Here is a 27,059-nt window from a genome sequence, read left to right on the forward strand (position 1 = left end):
CGCAAGCTCCGAGAGTCTTCACACAGACACAGCAGCTGACTGCCAGGTTCCCGTTGAGCAGCTTTGAGTCGCATGGAAGTCTTCCACCAGTACTCCTAACTGTGGAAGTAAAATTTACCTTTCATTTGCTCAAAGTTGTTTGGTTGGAAGCCTGATGATCACTGTCTTTTCAGTATGAATTTTATTATCTGCGATACTACTAGCAACCTCAAATAGAAGAATCTTAACACATCATGACTACAGTATTTCAAAAAAGCTTCTTTCACTCCCTGATCACCAGTTTTTTAGGCCCAAATGCTCTAAAATCGCCATTAAAATCCAGTGGGTCGCTGTAGTGCCAAAATGACAACCAATGCCCAAAGAACCTCGCATGAGGATCACGGAGGTCATCAGAAATCCCATCTGATCAGTCATTGGAGAAAGCGACTGGCACTGACGCAAAATAGTCCTTGGAAAGAGGCATATAAATATGCGTATGCACCAGGAAATGCGACCTTGCAGAATAGGAAATGCTACGCCATAGCATCAGTCATAGGCATGTCTTATTGATGATGCTATTGGACAGAGGGAAAGGGAGGGGAGGGGATGGAGAACCACCAGCAAACCATGGCAGCTTTCAACGAACATGTATAAGACGTACCTTTAATACACATGTATACATATATGGCAACCCCAATTTGCTCTGTCTGTCGCTCAAAAGACAGAAATGGATTTTTAGGGTCCCAGAGTTGGGCTGTTTGACAAAACCTAGGACACTGAAGAATCAGGTAAAGTTTGAAATAGCAAAAATTCCCTTTACTTCTCATTACTGGCTAGGCAATTAAAAAAATGAGATTCTTCTTGTTATCTACCTATTTTTTGAACTTCCAGGTCATGCAATTATCAGCCCCAGGTTCAGACACACGCTGACACGCTTTTAACAGTACTGGCACCCCCGGACCAGCTGGTAATATTTATTTAATTCATTTTCTATCCCATTGTTCCTAAAGAGCTCAGAACGGGTTACACTACAGGTTAAACATACATAATTTCAGTACCAGTTTTTATCCTAACTTGACACATGCTAGTGATCTAATATTAATATACATAATATACAGTTTACTAGTTACAATTTGACATAGTTATCCTTACAGTGAAATGTTTTCAGTACTTTGTTACATAGAAGTTTCTGGACCCCTGTTCGTTTACAGAAATTAGATAGTTCCAAATCTTATAGATGCTGGCACTGTCATCTAGACATTGGAACACTGGATCACCTGTTGTTCTATTGTCCTTTGATATTTAACTTTTGGAAGTCAATATGGGGACAGAACAATAACATACTGGAGTCATCAATTCCACTGACATATGAGGTTGTCATATGTGGGATGATATTACATCTTAAACCCTCATTGGATAGGTATAAATGTCGACATTTTCTTATTATGACCGGGATAGCCATGTAAATGATTACTCGTAACTGGAAAAATTGGGATCGCCTTAATTTTACTTTTTGGTGGGCGAATTTATGTTTAAGTTATAAATATGAGAAAATGAATGCTGACATGCTAGGGAATACTAAGATATTCAAATTAGTTTGGGGTCCATTGACGTCTTTTGTAGAGTTGTTATAGTTAGAGGATAGAGGGGGGGGAATTTATCATTTGTTTAGTATTATTCCCTGATGGAAAATGTTGGACGGGAGAGGGAGTTTTAGTTTTATATTAATACTGATTGATTATATGTGCTTATTTGATTATTGTGTTTTGTATGTATATTATATTGTACTTTTTGTTGGATTTGAAAACTAAATAAAGTTAAAAAAAAAAGAAAAAAATGTTTTCAGTACAAGTTTTATCCTAATTTGAAAAACATATAGACAGTTTACAGCTTAGATTTGCCATAGTTACAGTGCAAGATTGTACAATCCAAGTTTTCCTTACGTGACATATACTGGTTCTGGTACCAACATACATTTCTTTGTAGTTCATCGGTCAAGGGCAGGGGTTTAGGTGAAAAGATATGTTTTTATTGTTTTTAAGTTGAGGAGTCCTTCAAGGGATCTGATCTGCGGGGGCAGTCGACTCCAGTGGCTCGGTATGAAGTGGGACTAGGACCATCGTTTGGCAGTTTGCAGTCGAAGGGCATGACCAGGGAGCGTTTTGAGGTGTATTTCATCACGGGAGCAGAGGGACCAATCGGCACGCACAGAAGATTAGCAGTCATGTAATGGCGCCATGTCATGTAAGAGTTTGAACATTACCATTAGGCCCTTGAAGATATGTTTGACTACAGGCAGCCAGTGAGCTGACACTAAAGCCTGGGAGACAGAGTCACGAGCACGAAGGTTTTTTAGAAGCCTGATTGCTGTATTTTGAACACACTGGAGATGTACATTCTTTGCCGTGATACCGTTGAATAGTGCATTGCAGTAAACCATGTGGGAGAATACTAAGGAATAGGGTAGTTGGGCGAAGTCAGACTCTGAGCATTACAAGTCAGTGTTTCAGTTTGTGCATCAATCTGGCAATGTCAGAGCAACGCCCAGAATGCTCGTCTTAATACTGTATTAAAGACCTTACTGTATTTTTACATGGCAGTCAGAGGCTGCTACGAAGCATGGAAAAGACTGCGGTGAGCCATTGCGTGCATCGGTAGGTAAAATACTTTGATGCTAAACCAATAAGGTCTGTGCAGCAGTGTCATTTATACAAAATCCAGATTTCCCCAATGTTTCAGTGTCTCTATCCTTGCTGGGCTCTACAAATCATAGTACTGGGCACTGAGTTATGGAAACCCCTCCTAACTTTCAAAAATCCATTGCCTTCCAATTAATTACCGCTATAGTGAAAACAAAAAAAGAAAAGGAAATCGCAGGAGCATTGGGTTTCATGCAGGTTATATATCATTTTGATTCTGGTCTTGGCCAAAGATCATGCACGGGAAAGGAATCTGCCTGCTTTGACCTCTTCCTCTCATAGCAGAACTCCTAGATGTCAATCATCACTGGATTATCTCACAAGTGGTGAATATGCTAAACTAAAACTAAAAACAAAAACCTTTGAAGACCAAAGGCAAGTTGGAATACTCCTCAAAACGAGTACGGTTTTCTGTTCTTTTTACCTGAGACAGGAAACAAGATTTACAGATTTACGTGAGGAAATGTCACTTAAAGGTGGTGAATTATTGTTTTGTTTTTAACAATTTATTCATACTTTTTCAAATGATATATCAAGCCTCCACTTGTACAGAAAGCCTTTTTGAGCCATAAATGTAAGACAATGTAAAGATTTACCAAATTCAACAAGAAAAGTTAATATGAATAAAAAGTTAAATTATCGTACAAGAAGAAAATAATAATTCAGCTCAAGTCCTCCATTAGTGAATTATTATTTTGATTCTATGTTTACATTAATTTTTAAATTGATTTTGAGAATTACATATAAGAACATAAGAATTGCCATACTGGGACAGACTGAAGGTCCATCAAACCCAACGTCTTGTTTCCAACAGTGGCCAACCCAAATCCCAAGTATCTAGCTAGATCCCCAGTAGCAAAACAGATTCTATGCTGCTTATCCTAGGAATAAGCAGTGGATTTCCCCAAGCCATCTCAATAATGGCCTATGGACTTCTCTTTTAGGAAATTATCCATTATCAAGAATATCAGAAATAAATCTATATCCAATTAGTCCACATCAAGGGAGCTAGATAGCATCATTTAAATTGAAATAATATACATTCATCTTATTTATTGACTACCCTTTACCTAATCCATGATAATGTGATTCTTTATGTACCCATGTGAAGATGGGAACAGATTTGAATGGACATCGTCAAAGAAAACAATATATCAAGAAGCCAATAGCATAACAACAAATGGGGAAACCAAGCAAAGGATTTATTTAATAAGCAAAACTCAACTTTTTCCTGTTGGGAAATCGCATTGTTCTTAGCACTGTGACAAGCAAAGCTAAAAGCACAGGCATTTAAGACAAATCTCTACTTACTTGTTAAAAAGGTGATTATCCACCTTTATCTTGGAATAGGCTTTGAAATCATCTGGCATCAACATAATTGGGATCTGAACATGGCTCAGTTCATTAATCTAGAGGGGAAAAAAACCAAATGATTGTCACACGTTGAGTCAATGTTTTGTTTCACTGCAATATATATATATAGGGCTCCTTTTACAAAGGTGCACTAGCGTTTTTAGCGCACGCACCGGATTAGTGTGCGCTAGCCGAAAAATTACCGCCTGCTTAAAAGGAGGCGGTAGCAGCTAGCGCACGTGGCAATTTAGCGCGCACGCTAACGCCCTAACACACCTTTGTAAAAGGAGCCCATCATTTATTTATTTGAATTTATTAGCTGCCTTTTCATGAAGAGATTCACCCCTTACAACACATTGAATAGTAATCAGGTGCTCTTAAGTATTTTCCTCATCTGACCCAGTGCCTGTAATAGGGTGTTAAGTGACTTGCCCAGACTCACAAAGAGCAGGTTGGGATCGAATTTATATTCTAAGAACCTGAAAATTTTTACAGTGCCTCATAAAGTCTTCATACCCTTGTACATAGAGTATGTTTCTTATTCTGTTGTCTAAAAATACAGAACAAAATGCATTAAAGTAGTTAACTGAGCTGCGTAACATACTGTACTTTATACTTTCAATGCTAAAGAACAAATTACACAAATATCAAAAAGTAAGGAAGATAAAGAAGCCAAAGTCTTGGTTGCATAAATGTTTCCACCCCTGGACTCAATACTTGATGACGGTCTATAGCACAGGTGTCAAAGTCGGTCCTCGAGGGCCGGAATCCAGTCGGGTTTTCAGGATTTCCCCAATGACTGTGCATGCACCGCTTTCAATGCATATTCATTGGGGAAATCCTGAAAACCCGACTGGATTGCGGCCCTCGAGAAGGGACTTTGAGATCCCTGTCCTACAGCAATAGTCAAGGGTTTAGGTCAGACATGGGCAACTCTGGTCCTCGAGGGCCGGAATCCAGTCGGGTTTTCAGGATTTCCCCAATGACTATGCATGAGATCTATGTGCATGCATATTCATTGGGGAAATCCTGAAAACCCGACTGGATTGCGGCCCTCGAGGAGGGACTTTGACACCCCTGGTCTATAGCAACAACTACGAAATGTTTAGGAAAGGTATATCTACCAATTTTACACAAATGTTTAGTGCAGCTCGACTATTCTGCCAAGAAGAATGGGCAAAAACTTCTTTCCAGCAGACTGGGGATTGTCCGAGGACTATATAGTCTTCAAGTCCTGCTATAAATTTTCTATTGGATTCAGGTCTGCGCTTTGCACTCGAGAACATTCACTTTTTTCTTGCTGAGACGCTCCATTGTGGCTTTTGCTTTGGCAACACATGTAAAAATTGTTTTACCAATACATTTTATTTATTTATTTAATTGGTTTTCTATCCTGACGAGCTCAGAACGGGTTACAGGATAACATACATAAGATACAGTCAAACGGTTTACATTTTACCATATACAATACAAAGTGATTATCATACATGTTGCCATATTTACAATACAGTATGTTTATCCTAACTAGTCTGCACAGGAAATCTTGTTTCGATAGGCAATAGGCAGGGGATCAGGTGAAGAGGTAAGTTTTTATTGCTTTCCTATAGTTCAGGCGTCCTTCAAGGGATCTGATCTGTGGGAGTAGTTGATTCCAGTAGCTTGGCAAGAAATGTGAGTAGGATCGTCATCTGGCAGTCAGTAGTTAAAGGGCAAGACCAGGGGGAGTTTGGGAGGCATGTTTCCTCCTGGGAGCGGAGTGGTCTGTTTGGCAGATATGGAGGATGCTTGGGTGACATGTAGCTTGGCACCATGTGTAGGGATTTGTATGCTAGCATCAAGCCCTTAAAGACACAGCATTTGGTTAATGGTAGCCAGTGTGCTGATGATAGAGCTTCAGAGACAGGTTCGTGGGCCTGAAGGTTTTTTAGAAGTCTGATTGCCATGTTTAGAATACATTGGAGACACTTTATATTCTTTGCTGTGAGACCATTGAACAGCGTGTTGCTGTAGTCCATGCGGGAGAGGACAAAGGCACAGAGAAGTTGGGTGAAGTCAGATTCTGAGAAGTATTTCCTTATTTTCTGGCATTGTCATAAGTAGTAAAATGTGGTAGACCCCACCTGAGAAATATAGTCGAATAGCGATAGGTTGGAGTCAAGGAGTATTCCTAAGCTTCGTGCTTGGTCTTATTGCATTTATGGTTATTGATTCCCAGAGGATGGAGGGGTGACTGCAGGTGCAGTGCTCTTTGCAGATCTAAAGGAGTTCTATTTTGGAAGCAATCAGTTGCAGCCTGTTAATGGACATCCAGTTTTTGATTTCAGAGAGGCAGTTAATGAGTTTTGTGAGTTGCAGAATTCTCCCAGCAGTAGGTACAGTTAGATGTCATCCGCAAAGGATTGAATTTGAATTTGGTGTTTGTGAGCTAAGTTTAGGACGGGTCTAATGTAGAGATTAAATAACAGAGGGGATAGCAGAGCCCCTTGGGGAACACCATATTTGACTGGTTTTGGTTTTGAAAGAGCAGCGTTGAGTAGTACACTTTGAAATCTATTAGGAAGGAAGTGAACCAGCATACTAAAGCATCTTAGTTGGTGCAAGGCCTTTGTAGAGAGCTCTTACCTCAGTATGCCAGTCTTTGGATGCCTCGTCCATGGTTTTAGAATTGGGTTTTAATTTATCTACTAGGCTATAGAGGCCTGTGGAGAGATCTCCTGGGTTGATTGTGTCATTGTTGTGTATTATCTTGGATTAGGTCTGTTTCTTGGTTGATGGGTGTTTCATTGTGTAGTTGTGGTTGAAAATGATCAGATGTTGATCAGACCAGGGTACTGTTTTGATGGAGCAGCTGGGAGTTTCTGAGGTGAGTGATGTATCTCTTTGTATAAAGTTTAAGTCAAGGATGTGGCTGCAGAGTGGGTTGGTGAAGAAACTATTTGATGGAAGCCTAGGTCTGATATTGATGTGATAAACTCTGCTGGGGATCCAGTCTCATTTGGGTAGTCTGTGAAGTTAAAGTCTCCTAGTATGATCATCTGGTTGTAGGTGATGACCATTTTGCCCAGGATGGGCAATAAGAGTCAATAAGAAGATCAGGGAAGGAAGAGCCCCAATAAAAATGCCAGCACATAAACATTAATCTTGAAAGGCTTAAAAAAGATTGCAAAACTGAAGCTTCTGTATTCCCCCCCCCCCCCACACACAAGTAGATGTGCAGAGCAGTAATATACAGTACTGCCTAATCCAAAGGAGGAAAGCAAACCAAGAAAATTTTATGATTTAAGGTCTTGTTTGTACCACAAGAAATCTGTTCTCTCCTCAGTAGTAAGCAATCCTCTGCTAGGTTCAATCGAACTGCCCATTTGCAATGCAGCTCTCTAGCAGTGAGCAACAAGCTCTACTCTGAGTGACATACCTGGATTTCACAAGAAAATTCCAGACTTTGTTCAAATTGCTGGTCTCCAGAGACACATCAAAAGTCTCTAAATGATGTCCAGTGTTTTGCAGGAGAGAGGTACTTACAGCTGAATGAGACACATAGGTCAGGGGGCAGAGGTCCACACAAATTAGAGAGAATAAGTGACAATGGCTGACTCATTCTGAACATGCCAGAAAAAAATAAGAAATTGCAGTTGAGTTGGCCTGGAGCAGCTGCAACTGGGCAGGATAAGGAATGGAGAAAGAGGAGTTCTGGGATCCAGAACCAAACTCAAGCTGACCAGATACTCTTAGAGGAGAACGGAGTATGTGAACCAGACCAACTTTCCATATGGAAAAACTGAAACTTCTTTAGAAGTAACAAAATTCAGGTGTATAATACAAGTAAAAAAATAAAATAAAAAAGATAAAACAATCTCATGACCAACTAAATGCATCCAAAATCGAACTTCTCTGGATTCACAAGAAGAACTGAATTCACCCACGTCCTTCCTTCTCATGGGAAATTGCAACCCTCATAGCCAAGAACCAAGTCCACAGCATAGGAGTCATACTTGCCTCTGACCTGTTGTTTACGAACCATTTCTCCCAAGTTGTATCAACCTCATTCTACTACCTATGGCAACTGCGGTAACCCGAATATACCGTACTTCTCAGAAGCAGAATTCACACAACTGCAATACGCCTTTGTCCTATCCCACCTGAACTACTGCAATTCAATATTTGTGGGGCTGTCCACAATGAAACCTACAACAATTACAATATGTGCAAAATGCAGCAGTCCACCTACTGAAAAATCTGAATCTCCGTGACCCCATCAGCCCAGCACTGACCGCTGTACACTGGCTGCCCATCCGAAAGTGCTTCATCTTCAAAGCGCTGACTCTAGCCTTCAAATTCTTTGGCAAAATGGTTCCAACCTACAAGTCAGGAAAACTATCAACCTATATTCCTAACCGACCTCTATGATCATAGTCCTATTCTGTCAGCATGAGCCCTTCTACTAGAAAACACCTTCCAAAGCATTTACTCTCACTTCTTACCCAGATTATAGAATGAAATCCTACCAACCATCAGATCACCGGCAGGACTATTAAACTTCAGGAAAGTGGTAAAAACTCATCTTTTTACCTAATCACCATACACAAGGATAACTCCTAACCTTAAACCAGTTTTAATCTTCTATATACTATCTCGGGAACCCTCCCCGATGACTTACAAAGAATAGTTACAACTGATTCACACTGAAAAAAGATCCAACTCGAATGTTAGATCTCCCACACTGAATATAGAATCTGTTCTACTATTATAGTGCAATCTGTGCCTCTAGGGTTAAACTGACCTATCTTTAATTGAAGTCCTCACTCCACCCATCTTATCGCTAACTCATACTGTACCTATATTGCATTTTATGTTTTATCTTTATTTGTAATCCTACTACTACTACTACTATTATTTCTATAGTGCCATCAGACATACTCAGCACTGTAGAGAGTCACAAAGAAGACAGTCCCTGCTCAAAAGAGCTTATAATCTAAACAGCCATAACAGACAAACAGGATGTTCTCCATTAGTTAGGAAACATTCAGTTTTGTGTCTCAACCTGCCGATTCCTCATGCTGAAGCGAAGCCCGGGAGCCCCCTCCCAAGGAGAAGGAGAAGGCGCTGTATCTGTATCATGGATACAGTTAAGGGGAACGGTTAATCTGCTGGCTAGGTTGGTGGGCAGTGAGGAGTAGGGTTATTGATTGAAGGCTATATCAAAAAGATGGGTTTTCAGTCCGTGTTAAACAAGGTAAAAGAAGGGGCTTGGAGGACAAACTTGGGTAATTTATTCCAGGCATAGGGGGCAGCTAGATTTTAAGGAACGGTCTGGAATTGGCAGTGGAGGAGAAGGGTACAGCTAAAAACAGCTTATCTGAGGAACGGAGTTCTCTGAGAGGTGTATGAGGAGAGATATTGAGGGGCAGCAGAATGAACACACTTTGAACTGTATGCGAAAGTGGATAGGGAGCCAATGAAGTGATTTAAGGAGGGGGTGACATAAGTATAGCAAGGTTGGTAAAGGATGAGTCGTGCAGCAGTTTTGCACCGATTGCAGGGGTGTGGGTGGAAGAGGCAGCACTGTGGGAGACCAGACAGAAGTAGATTACAGTAATCTAAGCGTGAGGTTATGAGAGTGTGGACAAATTTTGGTGATGTTGTAGAGATAGAAGTGACAGGCCTTAGCAGTTTGTTGGATGTGCATAGCAAAATGAGAGGTCGAAATCGAAGAAGACTTCAAGGTTGCGAGCAGAGAAGATTGGAATGATGACAGTATTATTTACAGAGATGGAGAACGGGGGGGAAGAGGAGCAGAGGGTTTATTTGTAATCCTTATGCCAACTTTCCTGTTGCTCTCTTATATTGTGTATGTGAACTTGTAACCTGTTCTGGGCTTTTTTGGGATGACTGGCTACAAAAATAGAATGAATCAATCAATCACTTTACACAGTCATCTTGTTTACAGTTCTTCCTAGTAAGAAAAGAGTGCACGTGTCCTCTTTAAAACCATGGCTTTTACATTCCATAGGATGAGATGTGTCAGAGTACAGTAAAGCCTGCAACTTCAGAGAACCAGACCCCATGATTTCATATGCTTCCATCTGGAACATTAATTTCCTAAGGAACCCAACCTCCTTACACAATTCTCTAATCTTCTATAGTACTTCTCAGCAGAATGCCAAAGCAGGTGTGGCAGAGGATACAGAGATAAGGAAAAACAGATGGGAGCTGTTACTAAGGATAGGAGTTGTTACAAAAGATGGTGACACTTCCAGGAAGTCTGGCAGTCAAAAAAGGATCTTGTGAAATTCCCTCAGTTGTCTTTCATAGAATAACTGATCACTGAACACAGAGAAGAAAGACAGACTTGTACCTTCCACAGAGATCAGAATACCAGTACATATGGAAATAATATAGGCTGGTGGTTACTTATTCAGGGTCAATGAAAAGTAAATATTACTCAGAGGTCTTAGAGATATCCATAAGAAAAGTCATGCATTAATAGTATATCAGAAGCAAAAATTAAAACCAGCGTAATATATCTAAGGCATCTTCTCTTCTGCTGGAACTCACTTACTGCTTTCCCTTTAAAGGATTAGAAAATTTATTTTTGGCATTCTCTTTTCTGAGCACTCTGGCCATCTCCAGAATTAAAGGTCGGCTCACAATCATCCTACACCAGTGCCCAACATGTGAAACAGAGCTGCCTCAATGTACCATGGTGGGTCCTGCTCTGCATTAATCAAGCAAAGAAATCATCCCAGGATGACAGAGTAGCTCTCCCACTTTTTGCGCTCTCTCATAAGTTTCAAGTTTATTTAAAATTTCTTATACCGCTTAAACTTCTGAGCGGTGTACAAAATGTCTTAGTGACAACAGGCTGCTTCTAAGCGTCAGATGACTTAAGCTGAGGCCTCCCAAACATCTCCTTTTCTTTCACCAAGAGAAAGGCTATTGGCATGGAGGTGGTAAGGTAAAGGGTCACAGATTTGATACTATACTACCTTTCAGTGGTACAACAGAACTTTCTCTAGCTCTAGTGGGCTCACAATCCAGCACCCCCCCCCCCCCCAGTTTTTTTACAAAGGCGTGGTAGTAGCTGCCATGCGGCGAACGCTCCAACTTCTATTGAATCTCTAAGGGAGTCGGAGTGATTATCATGGCCTGCCGTAATAACTGTCTTTGTAAAAGATAGCCAAAGTTTTGTATCAGAGGCTAGACAAATCATGGGCTGTATGCGTAGAAGTTTCATCAGCTGTAAGCCCGAGGTCATAATGCCATTGTACAGATCCATGGTGAGACCCCATCTGGAATACTGTGTACAATTCTGGAGGCTGCATTATCAAAAAGATGTGCGGAGAGTTGAGTCGGTTCAGCGAATGGCCACAAGGATGGTCTCAGGTCTCAAGGATCTCCCGTATGAGGAACGACTGCAGCTGTACTCACTCGAGGATTGCAGAGAGAGGGGAGACATGATCGAGACGTTCAAATATGTCACAGGCCGTATCGAGGTGGAAGAGGATCTCTTTTGTCTTAAAAGACCCACGGCAACAAGAGGGCATCCGTTGAAAATCAGGGGTGGGAAATTTCATGGCGACACCAGAAAATATTTCTTCACCGAAAGGGTGGTTGATTGCTGGAATAATCTTCCACAACAGGTAATTGAGGCCAGCAGCGTGCCAGATTTTAAGAAAAGATGGGATTGGCATGTGGGATCTCTTCATGGAGGTAGTTAGGGGATGGGCCGTGGCCTTTTTCTGCCGTCATGTTCTATGTTTCTATGTAAATGATTTGCCCAAGGTCACAAGAAGCCACAGTGGGAACAGAATCCAGTTTCCCAGGTTCTCAGTTCACTGCACTAACCATTAGGCTACTCCTTCACCCTACAATACACTACTTAAAAAAAAAAAAAAGATTTTTGTCACCTGGAAATTTCAATCCGGTTGACAGCTGAGATGATAAAAAGTATTTTGAAACCTACAATAAATGAGCGCAGTGCTTCACACAAAGGGGTCCTTTTACTAAGGCGCTAGCCATGTTTGCGCACGATAAATATTAGTGTGCACTAAACGCTAACACGTCCATTATATTCTATGGATATGTTAGCGCTTAGCATGCGCTAATATTTAGCGTGCACTGAAATGGCTAGCGCCTTAGTAAAAGAGGGGGAAAGAGCAGGTCAGCAGGGACTGACTAGAAAATGTCAAGCAAGAAAAATTGGAAGGGGATAGATTCAAAACAAATGCTAGGAAGTTTTTCTTTACTCAGCGGGTGGTGGACACCTGGAATGCGCTTCCAGAGGACGTAATAGGACAGATTACGGTAATGGGGTTTAAGAAAGGATTGGACAATTTTCTGTTGGAAAAGGGGATAGAGGGGTATAGATAGAGGATTGCTGCACAGGTCCTGGACCTGTTGGGCCGCCGCGTGAGCGGACTGCTGGGCGCGATGGACCTCGGGTCTGACCCGGCAGAGGCATTGCTTATGTTCTTATGTTCTTATGTAACCATAATTATCCATCTGTATAAAGAGTGGTTTGTTTGAAGCAAACATGACTAAAAAGTAAAACGACTATTTCCTTAAAAAGAAAAATTTAACAAGTTTGTTTTTTCAGCCTCAGCTCATCATCAAGAGGAGTACTGTATTGTCTTACCCCCTCTTGTACAAAGCCGCGCGGTCACGGCCCCGAAGCCCATAGAGTTTTAAAGGGCTTCGGGGCTGTTGCTGTTCAGCTTTGTAGAAGAGGGGGTTAGTGTCAACATTATTTGTATACGGATTATTGTAATTAATCAGTTTTGCCAATCATTTCTGTGAACTGTTTGAGTCATGACTTGTTTATATTTGTCTGTATATGGCCGTTTGGTGGAGGATGGGCTGGGGAGGGCTTCAATGGCTGGGAGGGTGTAGATGGGCTGGAGTAAGTCTTAACAGAGATTTCGGCAGTTGGAACCCAAGCATAGTACCGGGTAAAGCTTTGGATTCTTGCCCAGAAATAGCTAAGAAGAAGAAAAAAAAAAAAAAATTTAAATTGAATCAGGTTGGGCAGACTGGATGGACCATTCGGGGCTTTATCTGCCGTCATCTACTATGTTACTATGAAATTATTAATAAAATATATTGAACTTAAAAAAAAAAAAAAAGAGGTGTGTGTCAAATGTCATGCCTAAAATAGTCACCAAATCGTAAGGGTTATTCAAAATCAGGCAGAGGCAGTTTCCTGGAAAATCGCTTTGCCTCCGATTTCAAAGGGCCCTCCAGCAACCTGGTCCAAAAACTAAGGGCTCATTTTTACTAAGGTGCGCTAGCGTTTTTAGCGCGCACTAACCCCGCGCTACGCGGCTAGAACTAACACCAGCTCAACGCTGGCGTTAGCATCTAGCGTGCGTGGCACTGTAGCACGCGCTACTCCGTGCGTGAATGCCCTAATGCAGCTTAGTAAAAGGAGCCCTAAGACAAAAAGAAAGAGGCGGCAAAGAACATTTCCTATATGTGAAACTGCACTGGCTTCCTACTGAAGCAAATGCTATTTTCAAGTTGAGCTTCAGGGCCAATCCCCAAGCCATATGACTAATCTTGTTAATCTTCTCCCAGAAATTGTGACCCGAACTCAAGACATCACCTGATCATTATGTATTGGTTTAAAAAAGCAGCTACTCTCTCAAAACGGTTTTCTTACCCATCCATCAAATGTTGGACTTCTCTTCCTGAACAGTTAAGATTAGTGACTATTTGATGCCTTGAAGATTACTAAATGCATTTCTGTTTCAGAAGGTTAATTGATAGGCAGCATATGAACAATTTGTAATCTTCCAGATTTTACTGGCCTCCTTTGATCTTGTAAATCATGCTGAACTCATGAGGTTAGTGTGGTATATAACCACCCACCTTAATGTAATGTATTGTAATGTAATCCAGACAAAGAATATTTTATAACAAATACATAAAAACCCAAAAGGCCAAGGGTGAAGAATGTAATGGACTAATGATAGCTTGATGATTTTTCAAGGATTCTTTAAGGAGCTGTTGTCTATTTGACTCATAAGCCCTTAAATAAATAAATGATGTACGAGTGTATATACATCAATATGGATGGTAAGTGCTCCCGTGTTAATTTTTTACAGGTCTTGGATGCTAATAGGAAAATAATTGCATGACCTGCAAACAGGCCAGGATTAATACTTTGAGGGCCCCTAAGCACACAAGTACACTGGGCCCCCCTGCCCCGCCCCCATTTATTTACCGGTTTTCTTATTTACTTCTTTACTTCCACTTGCATTTTTTTTTTCTTTTATTATAAAATTCAAAACAAACAAAGATTACCATACTAGTGCCAGTGTAGTTTTAGTTCTATGCAAGCCTCAAACATCTCTGAACAAAAAAAGATGGAGTAGGTCCAGAAGAAGGCTACTAAAATGGTGTGTGGGGAGAGACGTATGGGGGACAGACTTAAAGATCTAAATATGTATGGACATTAGCTGCTGAAAATATATGCAAACTATATAACGTGTAGAAATATTGACACAGAACTCTTACTCACTCAGATGTAAAAGCTAACACAGCACCTGAGAAGTATGCAGTACGCAAAATCAAAGGACCTGACCTACCAGCTAGAAAAGATAAAAAATAAAATAAAATATTGTAGTGAAAACTAGCTGTCTTACACTGTGAACAAGAACCCTAAAAATGTGGGTAACTTCAGTGAAATATAACAAGGATTGAGGTTGCAAATAAGCTGCAGAGAAAAGTTTCTGAAGTTGCAAAAAAACGTAAATAAATTTGCTGTCCATATGGATTACAGGGTGTTATGAACTCACTCTGCTATGTGCAATTAAAAAAACCCCAATATACATATATTTACTGTGTAAAAAAGCTGTGCATAATTAAAATACCAGGGACGCCGATTGCTATGCTGACTGTATAAAGTGCACAGTTAAAGAAAATGAGAAAACATTTGTTATTTTTGTTTTGCTTTCTCTTATTATTTTTAGCCTACTTTTATTCTATTTTTAGTATTTTTTTTTTTCTTCTCCTTCTGGTTTTTTGATTTGGTCTGGCTCAGTTTGTTTGATTTTTTTGTTCCTGCTGTTCAGCCTGGTAGCTGTCTGGATGCTGACTCCAATGGTTGAGTCGGCCCTTCTGCCTACCCGCTGTTGTTCTGAAATGGCAGCCCATCCACCGGCTCTTCTTCACAGGCTTCCTCTGCTGCTTCTTCCGCCCATTCAACCGGGCTAGAGAGGAGCCGTGGGAGCGACGTCGGTGCCGCTGTTGGTAAGTGCAGTTGGCGACTGGGGTTAGGGAGAGCTGAGCAAATGGAGAGCGTGAAAAGAGGGAGAGTGACTGGAAGGAGTGGGAGACGTGAAGGAGCCAGCCGGATACTCTGCTGCCTACAAGCAGCCGCCTGAGATATATCGAACCTTCCACTACAGACCGTCCAGATGTGGAGCTCTCCCCCAGCCCATCTTGCAGCCGCTGGCGCTCACCCAGTTGTAGCCACCACAGCTCCAATGAGCGTGGAGAGGCCTCGCCCGCACCCTGCAATCTGCACCATTGCCGATCTTATCTGCCTTGGGGGAAGGGGGGGCGCGTTGCTGAACGATGCTGGGGGAGGCCCATTTTGAAAAAAATAATGCTGGTGGGGCCCCGTTGGGAAAAAAATAAAAAAATTATGAGTGGTCTTTTTGCCCTCCTTCAGCGGGCCCTCCACACCATTTCGGGCCCTAGGCACATGCCTACTGAGCCTATCCTTTAATCTGGCCCTGCCTGCAAATATATTTAAAAAAAAACCAACAACACCTAGAGTTCATCACACAAGGGGGGTCCTATGTTTTTCAAGGACACAAACTGGCCAAGGAAGGAAATTTGAAATTAGGTCCTACAGTTTCTTTTTCAGCAATAGCTCAAGGTGAGTTATATTGAGGAACAATCTGTATATTTCTGTCCCTGGAGGGCTCCCAATCTAAGTTCCTAAGTCAAGTGAGGGGTTAAGTGAATTTTTGCCTCTAAAAAAGTTGCAATAGAATTTGAACTGGGCTTTGCTGGTTCTTAGCTCTGTGCTCTACTCCCTGGCCCTACTCCTTCACTTTAGCAATCTGTACCCCAAACTCCTGAATCTGATCTATAAGGTGCTTTCTTATAAAATACACAGCTCTTGAAATCTATTTTCCAAGCTATAGCCCTCCCCCCCTCTCACATTTGCAACAGGTTTTCTTCCAGAACAGTGCTACTTCTCTGTCTGACACCGAACCACTTCCTGCAAAATTCCGATAACTCTTCCTGTCTTAGCCCTGCACCAACAATCTGCCCTGGAAGGTTGGTGTTTTTCCCCCTTTTTTGTGGCACTATAGGTTCAATGAGCTTGGTTGTTGTGCTTCTCCACTGCATATTTATGTAAACAAACTTGAAATATTTGCGATTCGCTTTTAAGCATCATGTTCATCTTTGAACAGATCAATACAAAATAAATTTTGATGCTGCTGCCCAGTTAGACAAATTGTAGAATAGACTACCGTATTTTCACGTAGATAACGCGCACCAGTGTAAAACGCGCACACGGGTATAGCACGCGAAAAACAAATTTATGTACAGAAATTTTTATATACCGCGCACACCTGTATACCGCGCACGCTGCCCGACTCTCCTTTCGCCCGCCCCGACTCTCCTCTGGCCACCCCGACTCTCCTCTCCCCCTTGAAGTCCTGTCCCCACCCTGAAAGCCTGATGCCCCTGACGTCCGATTCACCCCCCCCCAGGACCGCTCGCACCCCCACCCCGAAGGACCGCTCGCACGCACCCGCACCCCCACCCCGAAGGACCGCTCACACGCACTCCCACCCGCACCTCCACCCTGAAGGACCGCTCGCACCCCCACAGCCTCCCGACCCCCCCCATCATGTAGAAGCTCCTACCGGTGTCCTGCTGCTTCCTCTTGGCGGTCCCGACACGATAGGGGCAAGAGGGAGCTCAAGCCCTCTTGCCCCAGCCAACCGCAGCACCCCAGACACGATCGGGGCAAGAGGGAGCTCAAGCCCTCTTGCCCCCCCCGACTCCCCGACACGATCGGGGCAAAAGGGAGCCCAAGCCCTCTTGCCCCGCCGACTCCCCAACTCCCCGACAATATCGGGCCAGGAGGGAGCCCAAGTCCTCCTGGCCCTGGTGACCCCCCCCCCCTGCTAGTTGTTCGGGCCAGGAGGGAGCCCAAACCCTCTTGGCCACGGCGACCCCCTCCCCCCACCCCGCACTACATTACGGGCAGGAGGGATCCTAGGCCCTCCTGCCCTTGACGCAAACCCCCCTCCCCCCAACGACCGCCCCCCCAAAGAACCTCCGACCGCCCCCCCTGGCCGACCCCCACAACACCCCCACCCCCCTTCCCCGTACCTTTGTATAGTTGGCCGGACAGACAGGAGCCAACCCCGCCTGTCCGGCAGGCAGCCAACGACGGAATGAGGCCGGATTGGCCCATCCGTCCCAAAGCACCGCCTACTGGTGGGGCCTAAGGTGCCTGGGCCAATCAGAATAGGGAGGCATCCCTTACAATTTGTCTTTGAAAAAAATGAAAAGGAAAAAAACCCCAACATCCCCAAAACATTTCTTGCAGTAGAATAGGAAGTGAGTGACAGGAAAATCCATACAGAATGTTTTATTGATAAAACAGACGTGGCCTCAAGCTTGCCAAAGTTATAATGAAACAATATTGGCCTTAGGGTGAAAACCATGATCTGGAGAAGACGACAACGGTCAGAGCTCGATACAATAGGCAAGCGATGCAAAGCAAGCAACGAGTCCTGGTTAGCATACCGTTATTACATTACATTACATTACATTACTGGCTTATATTCCGCCTGTACCTTTCAGTTCTAAGTGGATTACATCAGAACGTTAACTGGACATTTCCAGGAAGAGAAATACAAATTACAATTAAGGCGTAAGGTCTAAAGCAATTTTGATGAGTGGGTTCTAAGAGGGGGAGAGAGGGGGAAAGGAAGGGATTAGGACATTTGGGTGAATTTCTTGAATAGTAGGGTCTTGATTTCTTTGCGGAAAGCCTTGAGGTCAGTTGATGCTGTCAGTAGGTTGGTGATGGAGGGGTCCAATTTAGCTGCATGTGTTGCAAGTAAGTTGTCATACATCTTTTTGCGTTTAGTTCCTTTAAAAGGGGGGAAGGAGAAAGGGGATTGGGTTCTCCTGTCTAGTTGAGAGGTTCCTGTTTAGACGGTTGTTTAGGTGGGTGGGTGCCGTTCTGTTTAAGGTTTTGAATAACATACAGTATAGTTTGAATTGGATGCGGGCTTGTCTTGGAAGCCAGTGTGAGTCTAGGAAGGCGTTGGTGATGTGGTCAAATTTTCCAAGGGAATAGATCATTCTGAGGGCAGTGTTCTGCACAGTCTGTAGTTGTTTTATTAGGTAGGTGGGACAAGAAAGGTAGAGGATATTGCAGTAATCCAATAGACTTAGGACTAGGTATTGAACTATGAGTCTGAATTGTTCTTTTTCAAAGAATTTTCTGATTTTGCGAAGGTTGCGCATTGTGAAGAAAGCTTTTTGTGTGATTTTGTTGATTTGCACCTGAAGAGTGCAACCTCTGTCTACTGTTACTCCAATGAGTTTGAGAGTGGGTTGTAGGGGATATTTGGTGGTTTTTATTTCTAGCTCTGTTATAGAAGGGGTTTTGTCCTTTTCAAGCAGTAGAAATTTAGTTTTATCTGGGTTGAGCTTCAGTTTATGTTCTGTCATCCATTTTTCCACTGCTTCTAGAGTTTTTTCCAGGATGCCTGATTTGGTGGGGTCTTGTGTGTCAAAGGGGAGGAGTATGGTGATATCGTCTGCATAGCTGAATGAAGTTACTTTGAATTTGTCTAACAGGGTACCGAGGGAGGAAATGTAAAGATTGAAGAGCATGGGTGACAGTGGGGAACCTTGGGGTACTCCGCAGGGGTTGGTCCAAGGCTCCGATATAAGATCGTTTGTTTTTACTCTGTATGTTCTTGTTTTAAGGAATCCTTGAAACCAGTTGTATACTTCGCCTGAGATCCCTATTGCTTCTAATATCTGAATAAGTATGGTGTGATCGACCAGGTCGAATGCGGCAGAGAGGTCGAGTTGAATTATCAGCATCCTTTTTCCTTTGCTAAGGTGCTGTCTGGCTATATCTAGAAGGGAAGCTAGCAGTGTCTCGGTGCTGTGGTTAGATCTGAACCCCGATTGAGTTGGGTGGAGTAGGTTGTGGTCTTCAAGGTAGTTGGTGAGGTATTTGGCAACCAGACCTTCTATTAGTTTAACATATAATGGAATTGAGGCGATGGGTCTGTAGTTGTAGGGGGTTTCTATTGGTCCTTTGGGATCTTTCAGCATTGGGGTGATTATGATTTCCCCTAGGTCTTGTGGGAATTGGCTTTCCGTGAGAGTTGTTTGGATCCATTGCAAGAGGCAAGCTCTAAATTTGGGGGATGCGTTTGTCAGTAGATATGATGGGCAGTTGTTCAGGTCGCATGACGCTCGACTGTATTTTCTGTAGAGTCGGTTCATGTCCAGCCATTGCACCTTTGTAAAGTTGGACCAGTGCCTGTCAGCTGCAGTGGCTTCATCTGTTGTAGGGTTTATTATGATCTCGTCTAGGAGGGACGGTGAGTTGTTGAAGGAGGCTCTAATATTGGCGATCTTATTCTTGAAATGGTCCGCTAGTTGGGTGGCTGTTGGAGGGTGGATTCCTTGAGTGGTTAGGAATGGTTGAGTGTCGGTGAGGTTCTTCACAAGTTGGAAGAGTTTCTTTGTGTCTAAGGATTCTGTGCCTATTAGTTTGGAGTAATAAGCTCTTCGTTTTTCCTTAAGTTTGATCTTGTATTGTTTTATTAGGTTTCTCCAAGCTACTTTGGTTGGTTCTTGGTTCTTTTTTTGCCATGCTCTTTCGAGTTGTCTGCAGTGTCTCTTTAGTTGAAGAAGTTCTGTGTCAGAAAACTAGTTCTGTGCTTCTTTTTACATAACCTTTGGTAATTACATATATGGATCTGAATTCAAGGAACGATGCAAATCATACATTGTTAAAAATTATGGATTGCCAGCAATTTAATTTCTGTTTGTTATTCATGAACAGTATGCCTCCAGTGTAATGCATTTCACCTAGGTATAAGAAATAGATTACTGCTATGCAGAACATACATAGAAAAAAAAACACTCTGTGGAGATAATGCTATTTTCCTGTACTATATTCCAGTATGTCACACACCTGTATTGTGATTGTTCAGGATGGGGCAGATTTTCAGAAAGGTCTAGCTGACTGAATTATGGAGTTCATTGGCTATACCTGAGCTTTGAAAACTTACCTATTATGCAGAGATTAAACAGTCAACTGTGTTCACTTGGTGGCTGAGAAAAGCTGATCACAAAAGTGGGCGTTCTTGGAAACATGTCTGGGACAAGGGAGGGGAATTTAACCGGTTAACACAAAGGTTCAGTAGTGGCCACCTAAGTTAAAGGCTTATCTACGTGTTGGTAAATTATTCCAGCTATGTTTAGAATGATTTTCAGTTGCAATCCGAGCAGTAAAGTTGTAGCTGAGTTTCAAAGCGTGCATACATCACATTTTTGTGTTTCCTCTTTTTATTGAAAGTAACAGGTAAAAAGATTCATAATACATTCTCACAAAGGGCATATTTTAGCTGCAATGCGCAGTGTATCCGGAAAGGGTAGTGGGTGGGGGAGGGGAGGGAAAGAAGGAAATATATACATGAAGGAAGGCATGTATACTGTATATTAAAGTTTCAAAAATGTACATGTGCAGAAGTCAGACTATTTTAAATGATGGTGTAAAGTATTACGAGTGTGTGTATACATTTTATCCAAAGAATAAGCAATATACGAATGCATAACATACCTAGGATTTGAATGCTGGCTGGATTCTTACAGACCAAAAAGGAAGACTTACCCCCTCTTTTACTAAGCTGTGCACGCTGCAGGTTAGCGTACGCTGCCCCCGCGCTACGCGCCAAGAACTAACGCCAGCTCAATGGTGGCGTTAGCGTCTAGCGTGCACGGCAATGCAGCGTGCGCTAAGCGCACACTAAAACCGCTAGCACAGCTTAGTAAAAGGAGCCCTTAGAATGCCAGTTTTGCACTTCACAGAAAATTTATTCCATACCTTTAGCCTTCTGGTTATAAATTTGCAAGATATCCTATCCATTTATCATACCTTGTACAATTAAAAAAACCTCAAAAAAACTGTAACCAACTGGAAACAAGCACCTCAAACTTGCATGGTGTGTAATGTGAGGATGTCACTCAACACACAACAGAGGGAGAAAGCAATCTGAACGTCTGGCACATAAAAAGGCTTCTGGGCAGTGTGTTTTCATGCAGCAATGAATACAAACAAGTTGAAAAAAAAAGCCTGTTCTAAGCACTGCACAAAGGCACATTTTACTGAGTGCACAGAAAGGGGCTTGAACGAGTGAAAAAAAGATGTGACTGGGAGCAGAGTGAGTTGACAGCACTTGGCTACACAACCTGTGCAGGAAAATTTATGCTCATACATGAATGTTGATGGGGTGATTTGAGACGGCTGTAGAAAGGATTTCAATGCTTAGTAGGTGAAATAGTTTTGACGTCGGCCAGAAGAGTGAAGAATATTCTGTTTGGCTGAGTGGATTGCAGGTGCCCGTTTAATAATCTCCAAGCCAGAGTCTTATCCGTAGGACCAGAGGTTTACTTAATCCTCTGATTGGCAGATAGTGAAAACGGCTGCTTTACGTAACTTGATGTTGAACGAGAGCAGCAGTACCAAGTAAGAGACATTTGGAGATGCAGATCTCCCATAAGAGCCATAGAAACATGTTGTTTCGGAGCAACAAGGCCAAATAAAGGGTTAATTCATTCCCATGTGATCTGTTCTCTTTAATGCAGTGGTGTACCAAGGGGGGGGCGGGGGGTGCCAGCCCTGAGGGGGTGCTCCCGGCCTTGCCGTTCAGTCCCCCCCACCCCCGAAGGACCGCTCGCCCCACTGACCTTCCTGCACCACCTATGAAGCAGCCCGCAGCACGATCGCGACGTCAGCGATCCCGGAGCTGTTTGGGCACTGCTTCCTGCGCCGGTCCCACCCCTCCTCTGACCTCCCCTCTTTCTTCCCTCCAACCCCTTGCAGATCTCTGCACCTCCCTTCCTTCCTTCCCTCCCTCCTCTGCCTGTCCCCCTCCCCCCAACCTATAGCTAAAGTTGTCTCCCCTCTCTAGGCCCCAAACCTTTAATCTCCCTCCCAACCCCACAATTCCCTCCTGGGTCTATCGAGGTATCTGGTGATCCAGCAGGGTCTTCGTGGCAGGAGTATGGCCTTCTTGCTCCTGCCTCCATATGGCTACTTTTCCTGTAGTACTGCAAGCTGCTGCGAGAGGTCACGGTAGCCATTTTAGAAGACAAGCTTGAGGAGGCAGAGCGAGAGGACCGCGCTCCTACCATGAATACCCCCACTGGATCACCAGGTACTTCCGGGTAAATATGAATGTCTGGTAACCCTATATATACTTTACACCATCATTTGGGATTGTTTAACTTTATGCATGTACTTTTATCCAAATAATTGTCAGCTTGGGGTAAGGGAAAAAGGCTCAGGAAATAAAATGCAGGTCCTTGCATAGTACTACCTAGCGCTGCCACTGAGCTAACTTAAACAAGGACTAGTTAAACTTATAAAATGAATGACCAGTAACAGAAATTATTTGGTTATTTCTAGAAACAGATCTACCGTATTTTTCGCTCCATAAGATGCAACTGACCATAAGACGCACCCTAGATTTAGAGGAGGAAAAGCCAAGAAAAAAATTCTGAACCAAATGGTGTACCCTGTCATACCACCCTGCTCTGTTCCCCCTCTGGTGGTCTAGTGATAGGCCAGGACAGGGCACAGGGCAGGCAGGCCTAGTGGCAGGCAGGTAGGTAAGCAGGCAGGCATAGTGGCTGGCAGGTAGGCAGGCATTGGGGCGCCCAGACTGCCAGGATGTCTATCTTTATACCACATTTTTGACCAAAATTTCATCCAAGTCCAAAAGGCCCAGAACAAGACCATTTGAATGTGGGATGGGCCAGTCCTGTAATGGACTGGCCTCCCAGATATGGCAACAGAACAGTGGGGCACTGCCAGCTTGCATCTGATTGAACCTAAACCTCTGGGCACATGATGAAGGAGGAGGCTGCCAAAAAAAGAAGCAAGGCATAGGATATCTTTGGGATATCCCTTCCAAGGGGGAGGAGGGAAGAAGCTCAACTACTATGGGACTGGGGGAGCTGCAGTGCTATAGTCTGAGGCCTGGTCTAGAGACCTTCCAAGCACCTCTCACCCAGGACTTCTAGGCCAAGAACCTTCTGACTTCTAACCAGCTGCAGCTCGTTTAGGTCCTGTGCTTCACGGTCCAGGAGCCACTAAATCTGAATATGAAAAAATAGCCATTTTCCAGCCAAAGTGACCTTAGAGTGTGGGAAAGACCTACCTAGGGGGATGCAAAGGCCCCTTTTTTGCCGCAGCCCCGAAGTTTTTCACCCTTTAAAATTCAGGAAATGCTCCCCATTATACTTGGCACTGGGTTCTTTTCTGTATGAAAAAAGGGGTCTATTTACCAGGGATTATGCTGCAATAGTAAAGTAACAGTAGAAACTCATCAAAACAATACTCAAGTAAAAGAGTATAGCCTCTTAAAACAACTTTTTTATTACAAAGTAAAAAGTATTGGAGAGACCACTGGGGCCCTGTGTTTTAGGAGATCCAATGCTGCCACATGTCAGTGACTTGTAGCTGGAACAAGCCAACATATGTTTTTGAAAAAACAACTGGTGTGCTGCTGGCCCACATTATCATTGGCAGTCTCTTCCACTCCCCTCCTACCCACTGGCACAGTATCAATGGCAGTCTCTTCCATCCCCCCGGTACTTTTTTTAAAATTGTGCTTTATTGGCAGGAGCTTTCCGTGCTACTGCCCTTCCCTCTGTAAACTGCTGCCTCCTGATGTCTTATGGCAGCTGCAGAGCAGTGCAGAAGGCAGGTGTGAACTTTTCGCAGCCTGCTTGGTCCTGCGCTGCTCTCTGAATAGCTTTGCGTCCCGTGAGAACTGACAGAAGCTATTCTGAGAGCAGCGCGGGACCAGACAAGCCGCAAAAAACGCCTGCCTTCTGCACCACTTTACAGCTGCTGGAAGACATCAGGAGGCAGTGGTTTACGGAGGGAAGGGCAGGAGCACAGAAAGCTCCTGCCGATAAAGAGCAATTAAAAAAGGTACCCGGGGGGGAGGGAGGTGTATTTACTCCATAAGACACACCCTTATTTCCACCCACTTTTTTGGGGAAAAAAGTACATCTTATGGAGCGAAAAATACGGTACTTTTTGAGATCTGCCAGGAATTTGAGATCTGCTGGAGATGGGATGCTGGGTCTGATGGAATTCTCTCTGATGCAGCGTAGCTTTTCTTATGTTCTGTATTAAAAATATGGTTATAAAACAAGCTAATATATATAAATTTTAAAAAAACATGCCACTAGTAATAGTTATATTAGAATGGGGAGGGGAATGTATATTACGTGGAATTAAGAAATGAAAAAAGGGGAGGGTTATATTTTATGTGATCAGATGAATTATTTGTAATCACAATTTTTCATGATGATAATATGTACAATTCAAATATTGTAAGAATGTAAAAATTTATAAATAAAATTTAAAAAAAAAAAACATGAAGGAAAAATTAATACTTTTTTTATTAGTTCAATAAAAAGTATTAGTCTAATAAAAAAAGTATTTTATTAGTCCAATAAAAAAGTACATTTTACTTCAGAGAGATACATTATATTCTATGGACGCGTTAATGTTTAGTGTATGCTAATATTTAGAGTGCGCTAAAACGGCTAGCGCGCCTTAGTAAAAGACCCCCTAAGTTATGTAATAAACTACATTAAGCTAGTCCATGATTAGCTTTCGAAGGTAACCCCTTCTTCCTCAGATCAGGAAGGAGTTTTTTTTGTTTGTTTTATTTCTACATATTACCTTGAAGTGTGGACTAACTAACATGGCCACCACACCTTTTCACTTTATAAAATAAAAAACTGGACATCTATTTAAATGAAATCAACAGACAATGTCTTGCCTTTTTTAGGAGCATAAACCTGGCTTAACTCCCCATCTGCAAATAGCAGTCACACTGAAGTCACCGCCAGGGCTTTGTTATTCTGCTGCTCCGGAAACCACAGAGCTCTGCCTGATGCTTGCCATCTTTTTCTCGCCTACCCAAGCTTTTCTTTCACCATACTGTGCAAATGTTAAAGGCAATATTTAGATGATAGTTAAAGTGCGCAGAAGGCAGATGCCTGCGATATATTTTAGGACCCAGAGGAGGTTCTACTGCAGGGTTCCTTAAGTCAGTCCTAAAGGACCCCCTTGCCAGTCAGGTTTTCAGGATATCGAGAATGAAAATGCAAGAAACCGATTTACACGCACTGCCTATATTATATGCATATTCATTGTGGATATCCTGAAAACCTGACTGGCAAAAGGGGCACTCTGACTTGAGAAACACTGCTCTGCTGAATACCAGCAGAGCAAAGATTTTTTGACCGACATCACAACTGTAGAAAAATTAAAACACCCTCATTTCCTTGGCAGTGTTGTATTTTCAAAACCAAAAGTGCTTGTTCATCGGGGAAAAAAAGCTAATTGGTAGAGATTTCTCTTCTGCTCTTATTCAGGCAATGAATTATGGAGCTGCTCGGCGTGAGGAACATTGCTAAAATGCCCTAGTCAGTGACCTATTCATTGATGTTTCCAAATGCACGCTGACTCTCATCTCTCTGTGCTACCAGAAACAGCACCTGTGATGTCCAAGCATAATAGCTAAAAATATCGTACAGTCCAATATTCAGCGGCAGTTGTCTGGCTATGTGGCATCCACTATCCAGATTAATTACCACCGACTGGTCTATGTATAGAACACTAGCACAATCTATTGCATCAGCACACATAACATTTAGGTGCACGCACTTATGCCAGCAATAAATCTTCTTAAATGTGCATGCCTAAATGAGGCAGCTACCCACATAACTTATAGGATTTGCTAAGGGGCTGATTCTACAAATGGCATCCAGAATGTAGGCAGCGGTAGATGTCCTACTGTCATCTCACCAGCCAGTCAGGATGCACTATTTTTTTTTTTTAATGGATGCGGCGAATGATGCGTATATTGTAGGTGTCGGTCTCGTGCCTATGGAGACGCACAGGGACCGCTTATGGATGCCCAAGGCCACTTCCGGTGGAAACAACACCTACGCCAGCCTTGGGCGTTCATAAGTGTCCCTGTGCATCTCCATAGGTGCAAAACAACACCTTAAATGTAGGCTACATTTAAGGCATCTGTTAGAAAAAAAAAAAAAGATGTTATTCTCTAAAGGATGCTGACGCGCGATTGACATGCGGCGGCCAAGATTGGTGTCCTCTAGAAAATCAGGCCCTGCTTGTGTCCTACCCATGCTTTGCCCCTGTGTAAGCTTCCTTGTACAATATACGTTATACAAATAATTGCAGAATAGCACTTAGGTGCCATGCTAAGAGTTACATATATAGGTGTGCATGCACGCACACACACACGTATAAATGCTAGTATTCTACACATCTGCATGTGCAACACACAAGTACACTTAATGATAAAATTTTATTTATAACCTGCAATACCTTAAGAAGAGAATTTTCCAAACGCAGAGAGATACATACAAAACATGTTCGATATATGACTAAAAATTCTTAAACAAATTTATCAAATAAATAAGTCTTCAAAGATTTTCTAAATGTTTGATAAGACCTTGAATTCTGGAGCAAATCACTTATGGTTTTGCTCCAGATATTAGCTTGATAAAGTCTTGCCCAAAAATCTTTTGGAAGCATATCCTTTTAACACTGGAAATGAAAACAAGGAATTTCTCTGTGGCGATCGAGAGTTTGGTAAGAAACCAAGATGATTGAGAAGATAAATAGGTGCAAGGCCTACCAATGTCTCGTAACATAAACATGCAAACTTGAATATAATCCTA

General features: G+C 42.7%; 1 protein-coding gene across 3 annotated transcripts in view; it reads right to left on the bottom strand.

Annotated features, from left to right (window-relative positions):
- PIP4K2A (phosphatidylinositol-5-phosphate 4-kinase type 2 alpha) overlaps window positions 1-27,059 on the bottom strand; it is a 463,092-nt gene that overhangs the window by 195,036 nt on the left and 240,997 nt on the right. For all 3 annotated transcript variants that reach the window (XM_033931331.1, XM_033931333.1, XM_033931332.1), the window contains exon 2: window positions 3,990-4,087. In XM_033931331.1, the coding sequence (XP_033787222.1) occupies window positions 3,990-4,087 (98 nt within the window). The remainder of the gene's footprint in view (window positions 1-3,989; window positions 4,088-27,059) is intronic.

This window comes from Geotrypetes seraphini, chromosome 2 (genome assembly GCF_902459505.1).
Source record: "Geotrypetes seraphini chromosome 2, aGeoSer1.1, whole genome shotgun sequence".
NCBI lineage: Eukaryota > Metazoa > Chordata > Amphibia > Gymnophiona > Dermophiidae > Geotrypetes > Geotrypetes seraphini.